This window comes from Nipponia nippon, unplaced genomic scaffold, assembly GCF_047370975.1.
Source record: "Nipponia nippon isolate SJK-2023a ecotype South Korea unplaced genomic scaffold, ASM4737097v1 scaffold_8, whole genome shotgun sequence".
Taxonomy (NCBI): Eukaryota; Metazoa; Chordata; class Aves; order Pelecaniformes; family Threskiornithidae; genus Nipponia; species Nipponia nippon.
In genome coordinates this window covers 32,469,162-32,483,612 of record NW_028262402.1, presented here as the reverse complement: position 1 = coordinate 32,483,612, position 14,451 = coordinate 32,469,162, and the positions used below count along the sequence as shown (strand labels likewise).

At 37.1% G+C, this 14,451-nt stretch overlaps 1 protein-coding gene across 9 annotated transcripts in view; it reads right to left on the bottom strand.

The window, feature by feature from the left end:
• Positions 1 to 14,451, bottom strand: part of AGTPBP1 (ATP/GTP binding carboxypeptidase 1) — an 83,444-nt gene that overhangs the window by 21,965 nt on the left and 47,028 nt on the right. For 5 of the 9 annotated variants that reach the window (XM_087741765.1, XM_087741766.1, XM_087741763.1 and 2 more), the window contains 8 exons: positions 13,946 to 14,033; positions 13,111 to 13,255; positions 10,559 to 10,712; positions 9,619 to 9,799; positions 8,026 to 8,155; positions 7,529 to 7,660; positions 5,711 to 5,887; positions 100 to 260 (listed from right to left, as the gene is read on the bottom strand). In XM_087741765.1, the coding sequence (XP_087597891.1) occupies positions 100 to 260; positions 5,711 to 5,887; positions 7,529 to 7,660; positions 8,026 to 8,155; positions 9,619 to 9,799; positions 10,559 to 10,712; positions 13,111 to 13,255; positions 13,946 to 14,033 (1,168 nt within the window). The other 4 variants (XR_015700975.1, XM_087741768.1, XM_087741769.1 and 1 more) reach the window with 4 other exon arrangements.

The following is a 14,451-nucleotide window of genomic DNA, read 5'->3' as shown; positions in this document are numbered from 1 at the left end:
ATGAGTGGAAGAAAATTTTTGAGAGAATCTTTACTTCACTAGAGAAACTGAAATTTTTCCGGGGAAAAAAAAGAAGTAAATACAATAAATGTGTACTACCTTGTCACTTTACAGCTTGACTCAATCAGTTCATTTTCAATATCCAACAGATTAGAAGGCAGATTGTATTCCAAAGGTGAGGCCATTCTTTTTAAACGCAGTAAGCCAACACAGAACTTTGCTCCCATCTCCTCCAGTTCTCTTGTCCCTATTTGCAACCCCTAATTTAAAAATAAGATTTAAAAATACAAAATAGGTACATGCAGACAGACCCACACATACTGCAGAATTACTATTTAAAACACATTTAGTTATTTTATTTAACACACTCTCTTGCTCTAAAGACAGAACAAATAAGAACTGTAGAGTAAACACTTAGCAAGAGTATCAGAGAAAACTCAGAGAGTAACTACATGATTCCTCTAAGGCTGAACACACATTTCTGGACACATCCACATTTCTTTGGAGCTTCCTAAAGTCTACGCTTCTAGTACATCAGTATTAACAGGACTTTAACCAGTGGCATTGGAAGAGAGAACAGAGATCATATCCCAGTTTATAAGTATAAATTATTTTTAAAACCTGCAACAAAATTTATAAAAAGGAATTTCAAATACTAAGATTTCAAATACAAGATTCTTCAACAGAAGTTCCATCAGAATGAAAAAAATGAATGAATTCATATTGTAGCTGTGATCAAGTTCATTGCTATGTTCTGACACATAAATAAGACTACTTAAGGCAACAAAGTTACTCCTTGACACAAACATCTCTTTCCTTCCTGTAAGTTAGAGGCTACCTGTGTTAATTCTGAAAGCATTTATTCATAGATTTAGTAATTTAAACCAACAAACATAAAGCATAAAGAGCCATAGCTGTTTTCTAACTCAAATGATATACGAAGGCATTTTCCTCTGCAAAGAGTATTTAGGAGGTAGAACTTAGGCAATATTCTCCAAGTTTACATACATGATATAGCCTCCCATCAGATAATTCTATACTTTTAATCTAGCCAGCAGTGTAGTATATAGGGACAGAACCTCTGACCTCAACTACTTTATGAAAAGAGAATGATATTCCAGAGTGACCCTCAACAATTATGGAATTGGCTAGTATTGACTGTGTATACACTAACAAATTCAACGTCACAACTCAACTCAATCTCCCTCTTTGCAACTTCTGTATCTCAGGAGAATTTAAAAAGATTTTAGTCTGAATCTTCTAAGCCTCTTGAGGTAAAAGGTAGTTAAAAAGGAGCTTTGACAAAACAAGCAGGGAAGCAGAAGAACCAGGAACTGGTGGTAAGCTAAGTCATCAAGTAGGAAAATACATGAAGCAAAAAGAATGGAGTAGGAATTTTCTTACTAAAAGCTAAAAATCACACACACAAGCTTTGTATATGTTGCCACACTGACGCTGTATTTTAAAATGCAAGGTTTAAAAGAAAGTGTCGTGTTGCTCCAGAAATGGTACAGTCCGCACATTCTTCATGTACTTCTGTTTTGAACATACGCACACTTAATAAATGGAAAGTTTGATTTTATTTTTCTTGTGAGTTCTTTTTTTTTTTTTTTTCCCCTCGGTAGTCTCCATAAACAAGACGCTTTTTAGTAACAAGAAAGCTAAAGCTATATCCCCTATTCTAAACAATGCCATCCTCCAGCCAAATGGTACAGAAACCTGTTAGCAGTGAACAAGAGTTGGGTATTTGAGTATTATTGTTAATAGTAATACTACTTACCTCTTTTATAATGCTTTTGTGCTGTAGGTTTCAAAGCACTTTATTAATAAAGGAAGAATTATCCTCACTTTACTGATGGAGAAATGGAGGCAGAGAGGGTTGAAGCCATTTGCACAGTGTCTCACAGCATGTCACTGACCCCGCTGGGAACAGAAATCAGTTCTCCTCACTCCCAGTGCAGTACCTTATCCACAGAGGCCAATTTTTTGTTTTTGTTTTGTATTTGTTTGCACGTCAGTAACATTCGAAGACCCCAATCATAGCTGGGGCTCCACTACGCTAATCACAGGAAGACACAGTCCCTGCCCCAAAGAGATTAAAATAACATTAAGGACAAGAGGCAACACGTATGCAGAAGAGGAAGGAGAAGGGTAACAGTAATCTCACTGTTACACAGATTACTAATGTGCACAACTTGATGGTTCAGAAACTTTTCCAATCATTGTCTACATCTGTTGCTGAAGAAGTTATCGTTAGTTGGCAGATTCCTTATAGACAGTATAATAGAAGTGGCTCTAAGTTGAAAAAGGACAAGAGTACAGTATGAAAGAAAGTGCAAAGACAGTTGTTAGAAAGATAAATAGCGTGTGCATGTTCCGTGGCTGCTATTTTCAGCAGAGCAGAAAGAGGATCTAACTAAAGAGAGACCTAAATGGATCAGATTGGAGGTGGACAACTGTGAAATGCCTGGATGATAAAGTTTCAACTTACTATACTGAAGGGTCTACATACTTCTGGTAAAAGCCCACGCCAAAGTCTAGATTTGCTTCTGTCATTTCTTTAAATCATAATGGAGAATGCAATACCACACAGCTGCCAAATACCAAATTTCTTAATCCACTGTTATTCTCCCATCAGCCAAATCTCTTAACTTCCATGAAACAAGAGACCCAAGGTCTGTTTCAGGAAATAATAATAAATAGTTGCCTTAACGAAGGGAACTGAGGTGAAGTCCATTTTCACTGAAGCCTTGATTACACTCCTCTTCTTGATCTTCAAATCACTTCAACTGTTGTTCTAGTACCTTTAACTGTGGCCTGTTAAAGTTCCTTAAGTTTTACAAGCATTGCTTTTAAGCACAAGTCACCTGGAGGTAGCTGGGGTTTGTTTGGTTGGTTGGTTTTTTTAAGCATGCACCAAATTTCATTCCTTTTTTTCTTTACATTTTATATAATTGTCTTTCTTCTGGACAGTAACATTTAAGATGGCTGGTTGAAGTCTTCCTTACCAAGCACGCCATGAAAATACCTTTACATGAATAGAGTGTCTCAGTGATTAATTTTGCTACCTGAAAGCAAAGATGCAAAACGAAGGCACAACAGACTGCGAACTCAATTTGAGAAGAATATTTCTGTAATATGTACTTAATAAATTGAAAACAGCCATACTAAGATTTGAAGAAGTCAGCTGGACAGTAAAACATCATCTTGTTTTTCTGCTTTCTTATTCAGCAGAGGCTACAAAGATGTGATCATTTTTGAGAACTCAAAACCTAGAAACTGAAGGATCATGGTAACTGACAAAGTTTGTTGACTGAATCCTTATCTCCTAAAGCTGTCTTTTTATGCGCATCATAAAGATTAATATTTGATTAACTTAAAAATTAAGGAACACTCCCAAACTTATTTGTCTCCAATCAGGAAAGGGATTGATCTCAGTTTTCAGGTGGTTTGAATTATTGAAGAAATTGTTCTTTTGTCTGGCATCTTAATTATCCTCCATAGGAGATCTTGGAGCATCTTTTCACCTGGACATTTGCTTTTCAGTATCTTGAATCACAGATGACTGAGCAATATTTGCAGCACTAATTCTCAATGCACTACGAAGACCCACAAGCAGTTAAAACAAGATTGCTTCCAGAGATAACTGTCACCAGGGATCCTAAATTCAGGTAAGAATTGCTAACGTCAGTTCAACAGCTTCCTGGCTGAAAATAGTCTAGCATCACCATTGTCTGAGTAAAATAAAAAATAATAAAAAGAAAAACTGATGTTCTGATATTATCCAGCTTTGGCAAAGACTCAGCATTTCTCCCATAAAGAACAGAACTGTTGAGTAATCCTCTTCATGCTTTGAAAAAAATTCAGTGATGATGCCAAACCAGAAGACGACTGGAAAAGTGCTTCAGACCTTTACATGATACACAGTTCCTCGGATCTGAACTGTCATGTCCTTTGGGGTGGGAAGTAGGAGGAGAGGGAATTTCTACAGTTTAAAACACGTCACCTAATATATACCACAAGTTTATTCACAGAGTTGCTGGCCCCACTCCCTCCACAAGAAAGAAATAAAAAAAAAAAAAAAAAAAGACAGCCTTTTCATCTCTTTGATCTTCTCACTGGAGAAATGTTGCTCTTTTCTTGTTCTGTCTGGTCACCTTGGCGTTTTAGATACATTTTCTTAGTAAGTCTGAGCATTATCATAGTGAAGAAAACACGAAGAATCTTCCTGTATGTTCAGAGTATGACTAAGACCTCACAACTGTTTTATTCCACATAAAATGAATGACAGAACAGCAATTTGATCTCATCAGCTAGTTTATATCACATAGAAGAATGCTCTTCCCTTTTGAGTAAATGATTTTTCCACAGAATTCAGCCATTTTTTCCTTCCTTACTGAAGAATGGCTTTGCAGGTTAAGCATCTTGAAAGTTTGTCCACAAAGCATCTTCAATTCCCCTTTCTTAAGAACTTTCTGTAGCAACACTGCCAAAGCCATGAAGGCTCACACTTGTAAGAATATTTTGGAAGTTTCAAAATAAGCAAGTTGGATGAGTTACCATTTTTTAAAGCTCCATAATGATGTCATCTGAGGAATAACAGAATATTCTGACAATAGCAGGAATGTTTCTATTGTCAGTTGACAAAATTAAGTCATTCATTTAGTAGTTACAAACCTATTGAAATTCCTGCCAAAATATCAGTCTTCCTTCTGCCTAGGGAGATAAGCATGGGTGTTGGAGCATACATTAATATATTGAATATACCTTGTTCCAACTTTTTTTTTTTGTTCCTGTCACTGTCCTTGATCTCAGCCTTCTGATTCTCTTTTTGTCAAGCACCTTATTTCAGGCTTGTGGTCATTTTCTTGATTAGCATTCCTAAACTCTATTTTCAAGCAGAGGAAACTGTGACTTCTTCCATGAATGTTCATTTTAAAAACTTGCTTCAATTTGTAGCTAAATTTAACACAGTGACAGAAGTTGAAGATCAGATGTTAGGGTAGTGGTTCTCCTTTTTTTTCCTACAAATATTTTCTATGAAGCAAGTTTTCTACTAGTGAGAAACTACGAACAGGGTCACCTTTTGTTTTCAAATATCCAGCCCCGTTAACACTTTTGAAGGAGACAAATTGAAAACAAGTTTTGAGTCAAAAGTCAACCAACTATGATGAGTTCAGAGATGTGTAATTTGTAGTTCTGGTAACCTGATATGAAAGTGTTTTGATTTATAAGCCTGGTTCTTCAGCTACACAGGAAAAATCTGTAAGGGACACTACTAAATATCTGCTGAAGAACCATGAACTGCCATGGTGAAGTCTGAAGTTGCCGTGTGTAAAGGTAATTTTTATTCTGGTATTGGCATTTATTACTACCCAATTTTAATAATCTACTGGAAAGAACAGTTCTGATTTTTTTAACTACATGCATACATATGTGTTACAAGCAATAATTAATATCAATCTTGTTAAAACAGCCAATAAGAATAACATACTATTGGGGGGGCGGGTGTTAAGTGACAGATGAAGACTGTTATGCAACCTGTAATATTGTAAATTATGTAATTTCACTCTAACATTAGCGTACACAGAGATTTTAGAAGAGTTTTAGAAGTTTCAAGCAAGCAAGCAAGTGGGGTTATAGAACAAGATACCAATGCAAATTGAAAAAATTATAAAGCAGTAACAGTTTAACTGATATATTTTCTTACCTTATATTTCCCCTGGTCACATCCACATAACGTGCTTTCCATTGTGTAGCTCCTTTGTACTCCTATCTCTCTCCAGACAACAACTCGCGCTGTTGATTCCTTGGACTTTTCCACTACAAAGCTGCAGCTGCCCATGCAGAATGCTGGGGCAGTCTGACTCAGGATCTTGGGGAGTGCCTGCAGGACAGCAATTTGAAAAATACGGTTATTCTTTTATTTCACTTATGGAAGCAGGGGGGAGGGGAATATTCAATCACAAACTGTCATCAGAAAAATTTTGCTGCAATTTGAATTAAGAGAACAAGAACGAAAGCATTTCTCCATCTTGAGTTTTCAAAACCCAGTGTGTTCAAGTGACAACACGTTTGCCATTTTCTACTTATTAAAATCCTCTTTTTCAGACTCAGTCGCTAAAATTAAATGTTAAGTCATGTGGGTAAGAATCAGGATACAAAAGAATTCTTCAGGTGATCGCCACTGCCTCCTAATTCACCGAATTAACTTTGCTCAAATTAAGTATACTACATACCCCATATAATTCATTAATTTAATTCAGTTTCAGACTTTTTCAGCAATCCAATTTGCAGACCTAACATAGGCAGTATTTTATTAATACATAAAATTCATTCGTATTCAGCAAAGCACTAGGTGTATATTTAACTTCAAGAACGTGAATCAAACTTCAATATAACTGTTTACATGACAGCTTTGGAAAAAGACACGGAACAGTTATGCAAATATATGTATTTGACTAATACTAAATGACTACATTCTTTCCAGCTTTTATTTAGATCAGTTAAGCCAAAACACATGACCACTTTGAATCAGTAGTACATATACCATTATTAGTGTAAGCTTGCCCAAACATTTCAGTCCGCCTTTTTGAAACCAAAAGGCCTTTTCCCACAATTCTTATTAACTATTGTCTGTTGTGTGCTACGGTAATGCAGGCTGAAGTGACAAAATCCCATATAAACGCGTTGGACAGCAGATGTGAATGGCATCAGGCTCAGCATCCAGGAAATCACACAAGAAAATCAAGGAGCAATAGAATTTTTTTAAGAAGTGAGGGAGATTTGAGGAAAAAAAATCTGAAAGCATCTATAGTCATTTACACTCCCGGATGTATAAGAAGCATTTTAACATGCATTCACATGCTTTTCAAGCTTAACTCTGCATCTCAAAAAAACACGGGGTTTGGACGCATTAGGTTGCACAGATTTTCAGTTGCCACAAGGCGGCAGTGGAGTTACACAGAAGAAACAGGTAACACGTAATTCTTTAAATCTTTTGGAATCGTTGAAAGCTTATACAATGCAGTGGAAGTTTTTTTGTGCAAGTTTATTATGTGTATGTATTAGGGGAACACGCCTTAACTACACATCTTTATAAGAAGAACGTTGCCTATTTCCATACACAAAAATGAGTATTTCTCAGAGCCATTCAGTATTTTTTTGTTGCTAGAATATTTGCCATGCTTAAATGACTCTTTTTTCATCCAGTAATTATAAATGCACAGAAGCATATTTTCCATGTATACACTATAATGGTAACGTTGAATACAAAAAAGCACATATTGGTACAAAGACACAAAAAAATAAAGCACTCTACTAACATTAAATCCTTAGCTGTATTAGTGTACAATGCTTAAAGCTCTCAAAATACTTTGAAGTACACTCATGAACTAAAACCAGATCATTCCAAATAAGTCTGCTTATGCTATAAATTCACTATGTGCATGGAATACTACTGGGAAGTTATTTAAAAAGTATATTCCAAATTCATGCCAAGTGAAAAAGGTACAAATGTCAAACTTACCTTGTAACCAGGGTCTTCCATCAGGTCACAAGAGGCAGCATTAACATTTGTGTGCCACATTGTTTCTTTGATGCTGCAGCCGTACATAAATACATTCTTTTTACGAGAGTGACCATGATAATCACAGTAGACCTACAATAAATCATTTGGCAAAATAAAGCCAAGGCATATGGAATTAAAATTTTATAAAAGTAACAGAAGGACAAATAAAAATTCTTATTTGTACTGTTGAAAGTTCCAAAGAATTAGGAAACACAACTCCTTATATAATTAACTTGTGCATTAAGATAAAAAACCTAGGATTCATCTAAGGAAGTTTAACCTTCTACCCTAGCAAAAGAAACAGATTTAGATCTAAAGGTTTGCAGAAGACCAGTTCTCCAAGTCAAATTTAAGAGTGAGGCAGTTTACAAGACTATATTAAAATGTTTATTTTACAGACTAGCCACACAGACAAGGTTAAAAAGATTCAGAATTGCTTACACACACATACTCACCAAAGGTAAACGTTTTATAGCAGCCAGATATTGCAGTAACCCTTTAGCATGGTAAATAGTGGGATGCAGATCTGGATTTGGATTTTGCCACTGTCTGTTTAAATCTTCTCCACTTAAAGAGCAACGGTGGCTATTGTGGGGGGGCGGAAAAACGCATGATGTAGTCTGTATTATCATACTTTTAAATAAGCCTCCCCCCCCACCTCGAGTTTTCCTCGTCACCACTGCTTCTTTGGAAGGAGTATGGTAAGAAACAAACTTCAGTTTTCTAACATGCCAAATAATAGAAGCGTTTGGGTTTAAGTTATGTTACAGAAAACCTAAAAATAAATTAAAGTAGCTTCTTAGTCAATTGTAATCTTGCTTATTTGCTGTTAAAACTGAAGGCTTGCAATTCTATTCAAATGCTAGCTCAAAATCAGTAATTTCGAATATAGGGTATCTTTACAGTTTCGCTGTCTTGACTTCTGTAATATAAAGACTAATGTCAGCCAGAAATCTAAGATTGGAAACATGAAGTTGTTAGGAGACAAGTAGCTGTGAGAAAAACAAGGAAGGAAAAAAAAAACAACAACAAACTAAAACCCCAGTAAACAAATAAAGATCATCTCTGTATTCAGTCAACTATCAGCAAGAACTTTTAAACTTGCAGAAATTCATGTTCATGCAGTCATCTGCAGTACATTTGACTTTAGATTGTGTCTGCTGGGACAGATTTCTTAATTGTCCCTGTATTAAACTTTGATTTGTATTCTGAATGTTTTAATTCCAGGTGTTTAATTACATACATCCTTTTACATATATAAAGACCAGGTTCTACTCCCACAATTGGTTTTATTTTTATTATTTTGTTCACAAAACCTTTTAAAATTCTACTAACAACTACGTAAGAAGGAACTGTAGATTCACCATACCAAAATTTCCATTTCATATGAATTCCCTGTAACCAAGCAAATATAGACTGCTGAATGCTTACTCATAGCAGTATCAAAAGGTTCTGAAATATCCCTTACATTTATTAAGAAAAGTGGTAGTAAGTGAAAGAATTACCATTAATAACTTTAATTAAATCAGGTTACCTTACCCTTTCTCTTGCACACCTATTAACCTTCCCCCTTTTAATAATTTGACAACAGCCATTTCCATAACATCCTTCTAAAAACAATAATAAAAAAGGAGAAAAATTACGTAAAAAGCTTTCTCAGATACAAGGACTGTTCTTTTTCATGAGAACCATGAACTTGTTTAGCTTTTCCTAAAAGCAGCTGTGCTCTCATGTAACACTCTACACCTATCCAAGACGGTAGTTCAGAGAGACAATTAAAATGCCATGTCAAATCACATAGGAATGATTATCATCCATGAAAAATGGAAAATACTTTTTATAAAACTGAAATTCATGGAACAATGCATCTGCCTTTAAAAAGCCAAAAAATGGAAAAGTCCTAGCAATTTTTTAAGTGGTTCTTTTTCATATTAAGTATTGCATTTGTATGTTTCCAGGATTAGTTCAGATTTTTTTTTTTTATTTAAATAACAGATGCAAAGACTTAGTAGTACAGGTTACATATTTGTGAGTAAACTCATGCTTACTTGCCGCTGATGACACCATCTGGATTAAGCATGGGAATAATTTTGAAAATGTAAGATTCTCGTAAACATTGGGCACTTGGATTATTGCTCATAAGGTATTCCAGCGTTCCCTTCATAACCCAGCTTGCATTAGTCTCTCCAGGATGTACACGAGCAGACAGGAAAACATAAGGACGATTCCCTAAAAGAAGTATGCATAGAAGTCGCAAAGTACGATTCAAGCTAAGTAACAGTTTGTTAATTGAAAAAAGAAGCAATAGCCAGCTTCATTTATTACAATGCAAAATATAGTATTTGGGAGTTAAGTACTATTGAGTATCAGTATTATTGATAGAGCTTGCCAGAATATTGTTATAAGGACAGCTAATTACAGAACTTTCACAATGGAGCTTTAAATTCAATCAGACAATTATACAGTCACAACTCATTTGAGCTGGCAATTATGATGATGACTTTGATGGCTTTTTTTCCAATAGCTAAGAAAAATACCAGGGTGGAGGAACAAACCAGGAATGCTGTCATAACTAAAGCTCACTTCAGATTGCAGTAGCTTAGATATTGGCTTTATGAAAGATTTTTTTCACAAGCAAATAACCTGAGCATTTAGAGAAAAAAGTTACTCAGAAGTCAGGTATTCTTTTCCAAGAAGTGTTGTCTGCAAAATGTAACATAAAAAAATAAATCTAGCAACTGATTTAAAAATATATGAATACATATACTTATATATATCCAGATATAAATACCCTTATTTGAGTACCGCAAATAAATACTATTAAATACAAAGCAAATCCTGAATATCAATGCCTCTTAACTTCATGAAATTCGTTACCCTTATTTTACATTGCTATTTTTACAATGCACAACAGTTAATACTAAACTTTTTCATAAAGAGCTAATTTAACATTATTTTCAGATGATGAGAAAGAAAAGTCGTACTTACTGAACTGACAGATATGTTCATAGTAATTGGACTCTGGCATGGCTGTAATAGTGACTAACGGACAACTGTTGCCAGCCAGGGTCTCACAAAGGACATCTTGTCGAAAATATATCTGTTGAGGGTTGTGCATAGATTCCAGCTTCTGAAGATGCATCTTCACCCCAAAAATAATGAAAAAATACTTCAAATCTTTTGCAGTCATATATCACAGTGTATTCCACAGGTACTATTTAATCGATCTTTCTTTTTGTTGTTCTAAACAATGTTCAAGTTTCTATCATAATTTTGACCATGAAATATCATTTTCTACATCTCTGACTGACTACTTGTCTTTATAGAGCCTGTTTTTCCAACTGCTTTGAGGAAAATGAAGGCACAGAGGGTACATTCTTTTCTACCAGATGATACTGTAAGGGTATGTGGAAGGTAAGAACCTCTGCTTCATTAAGGTTATCTGATCAGGGACCTTTTCAGTGCAAAAGGGGATAACAAGCAAAGAGAGAAGCAATAAACATAAACAGAGAGAAACAATCCTGGTAGATGAGAGGTAACAGAAACAGCAGCAAAGACCAAAGTCTGCAGTCTCTAACTGATGGGCCATTAAGAATCTACAGCAAAGCTCTGGAGAGGGCCACCTGAGGGACAAGGAGGAAACAAGAGGAACACGCGGACTGGGATATTCAAGGATGGTACGTGGGACTATACAAAACTTACGCACCTGATCCCTACAGTCTGCCCTTAGCTATCTCTCTGTGTAGCCTCACTCTCTAGCCCGTGCACACAAGTGCTGTGTGGACTAGGTGCAACTAACAAGACAGGTTTGAGTGGATTTGGGGTCAGCAACTGGCATGAGCAAGGGTCTCAGCCTCAGTAGTTGGAAAGGCCACACCTCTTTGGAGCACCTCTGTGGGCACCACAGGCTTTGTGTCCAAAGTGCCAGCTACTGTTGGGATCAAAGTGAGCGGACTTGGTGCCAGCGGCTGGAGCTGTAGGCAGTGTAGGCACCCTTCAGTCTGTGGTGTCAGCAACGGAAGCAAGAGGGGGTCTCAGTGCCAGCTACTGGAATGGGTAAGGGTCTTGGTGCCCAGCCACTGGGGCAAGAACAGTGTGTGTCCCAAAAACCAACTAGTGGGGTGATACAGGTGAGTGAAGCAAGGAAGAGTCTCAGTGCCTGCAGCTAGAGTAGGAACATGGGTTATGAGCACATGTGCCTGGTAGCAGCTGCTGGGGGCGGGGGGCAAGCATATGCATCTTCCCTGAAGCTAGTGTGCACGCCGGGGTGGGGGCAGTGCATGTGCAATTTGCTAGCAAACTTCAAGGTGGACTATTCAGCGAGCATGAGGGCCCAGGTCGAGGCAGGGGTATCAGGTGGGCAGAGAGTCCATGTCGGCACCTGGGGGGAACCACAAATGCAGAGTACCTGTGAGACGAGTGTGTGAGTGCATGCATCCATTTAGCTAGTGAGCATCAGGCTGGACTAGCCTGCAAGTTGGAGGCCTGCACAGCAGGTAAGGGAGACCGGGATCCAGGCAGGGGTGGGCCGTACCAGTTGTCCACAAATGTGGTTGTGCTTGTGATTCTAGAGAGTGGGCAGGTGTGTACTTCTACTAGTGAACAGCAGTCCTTACCAGCTGGAGAGGAAGAAAGGGACTTTGGTGCCTGTAGTTACCTTTTGAGCAAGTCCTGGTAGTGTTTACACACAGGTGCTGTTGAAGGCAGCACCTTGTCTGTGCCAGTCTGTGTAGCCAGCCATGCTGGGGAGGGGGGGGGGATGTGCAAGCGTGTGTGTGTGTGTGAGTCTCTGTCTCTTTGGGATACAGACTCACACTCACTAGCGGTTGAGCCTACAAGCAAACAGGAAAGCAGCAGCCACGTCAATCAGCCTGGGAGAGAGACCCCCCTGTCCCTTAGGTGGCTCCAGCAGCCAGGCAGGAGGAACTGACAGTCCCCAGAGCTACTGGAGGCAGCAGCTGCCTGTAATATCCCTTAACAGGTACTTCTTCCAAGAGCAAGTATGGCTTAGTACAAAGCTTCATTCAATGCTGTTACACACTGGCCACTGAGTCCCCAAGTTTGCTTTGTGACAGAAACAACCAACAGACATTCTAGCCAAGAGTTTTGCTTAGTACTAAAAGCTTCGCAACACTCCTTAGCCAATTCATTATCCTAAAAAGGTATCTACTTATCTGAAAAACAGTAACTTGAATAGATCAGTTATGAAGAGGTATATGTAGAACTGCAGGATATGAGTCATTTGACTCAAGCAAATACATCATCCAATTAGCATGCTTCCAGTCAATTATGAATTATGATTCCCAGAAAACCCATTTAGCCTGCAATAAAGTATCAATTTTATTTTTCCAGGGACTGTTCTTTAGAACAACCTATGCTCTTCCCAGTCTAAACACTAATATTTTATGAAAATTCTCCATTTTAAGGAGCATTTTGAACTTTATAAAAAGAACTAAAAAGAATTCCCTGATGAATGCTTACGTTTCACATTGTCTAAAATTAGAAATATTTATCTATATTACAGATCATAATCTTCTCACCTTTAAAGTTGAGTATGTATATGGATAATGGTAAGCAAAGTAGCAGACATCATCTTTATGTTGGAAAGTCACTGTGAATGTAATTGTGTAATAAGATTTTCCTTTCTGACCTCCAGCAGCAATTGAACTTCTTGAAAAGTGATTCCTAAGAGTAAAATGAAGGTAATAAACACATCAGAATACTTTTTACGTATCATTGATTATTCATGAACGCACATTCTAAGAGCCAGGAAGATTTTTAATGATTGCATTTCTCTTCTGCGTACATCCAGGTTAAATACACTGGTTCCCACCATCTGTAAAGATACTTCATTATAGCAGTGATACACATTCATTCACATTGGGAAAAGGTGAGTAAACAAATAACAAAACAAAACAAGAAAGCAAACAATTGTCGACCAAGAAGGGTAACGCATGGATATGCAGTACCACCTCATCCTGTGTTCCGGGACTGCTCTACAATGATGGCACCATAGAATACAGGAGCCTAATCACAAGCACCATGTGATCAGTATTACTGGAAGCCACTATTAAGATTTCAAGTAAGCATGTATATATACATTCCCTTAAAAGATTCTCTGGAACAGTATGCAATTCCTGACAAAAGTATAAAAGATGAACAGCTTAAACAGTAGCAGTGTGCTAACAAAATAAGACTCTATATATTTCAATCACTTCTGTTACCCTCCATAGTAACTCAGGAAGAAAACTCTGTTCACAACGGAACTCCTAAAATAGAATTATCAAACTCAGAAGCACACATTTCTCCTCAAAAATTGTACCTCATACCAGTCTTCAGTGTAAAATCTGCTATATGTTTGATTGGTATACTTACTTATAGTAACAAATATCTGTCCCAACACGAGTCCAACACGGTCGAGAATTTAATGCTTCTTGAACAGAATACATGAGGGGCTGCATACCTTAAAGAAAAAAATGCATCTCACTTTAATGCTTAATGTTAAGCATCAAGATCTTAGCAGTAATGGACCACACGAACACTTATATGCAAGTCTTCAAACTACCTATACTCATTTACTCACTACCATAGAGTGTATTTTCATGAATGCCTGGGTATTGTACAATCTTTCAATCAGGCGACAAAAGATTGTTCCCCCTCTCCCCTCATCACATCCTAATTTTCAGAAAATAACAAATTAAAGAAAAAAAAAAAAAGAATCAGACCTACAGAAGACCAAAATGAACTGTTTAAATGAAAGCTGTGGTTAGCATGAATGGTAATCTACAAGAAATCTTGGGTCCCACTCCATCCAATTCACCATTACAAAAAGGCTTCAAAGAGAATACAAAAAATTGATAATATCATCCATTTACCCGGAT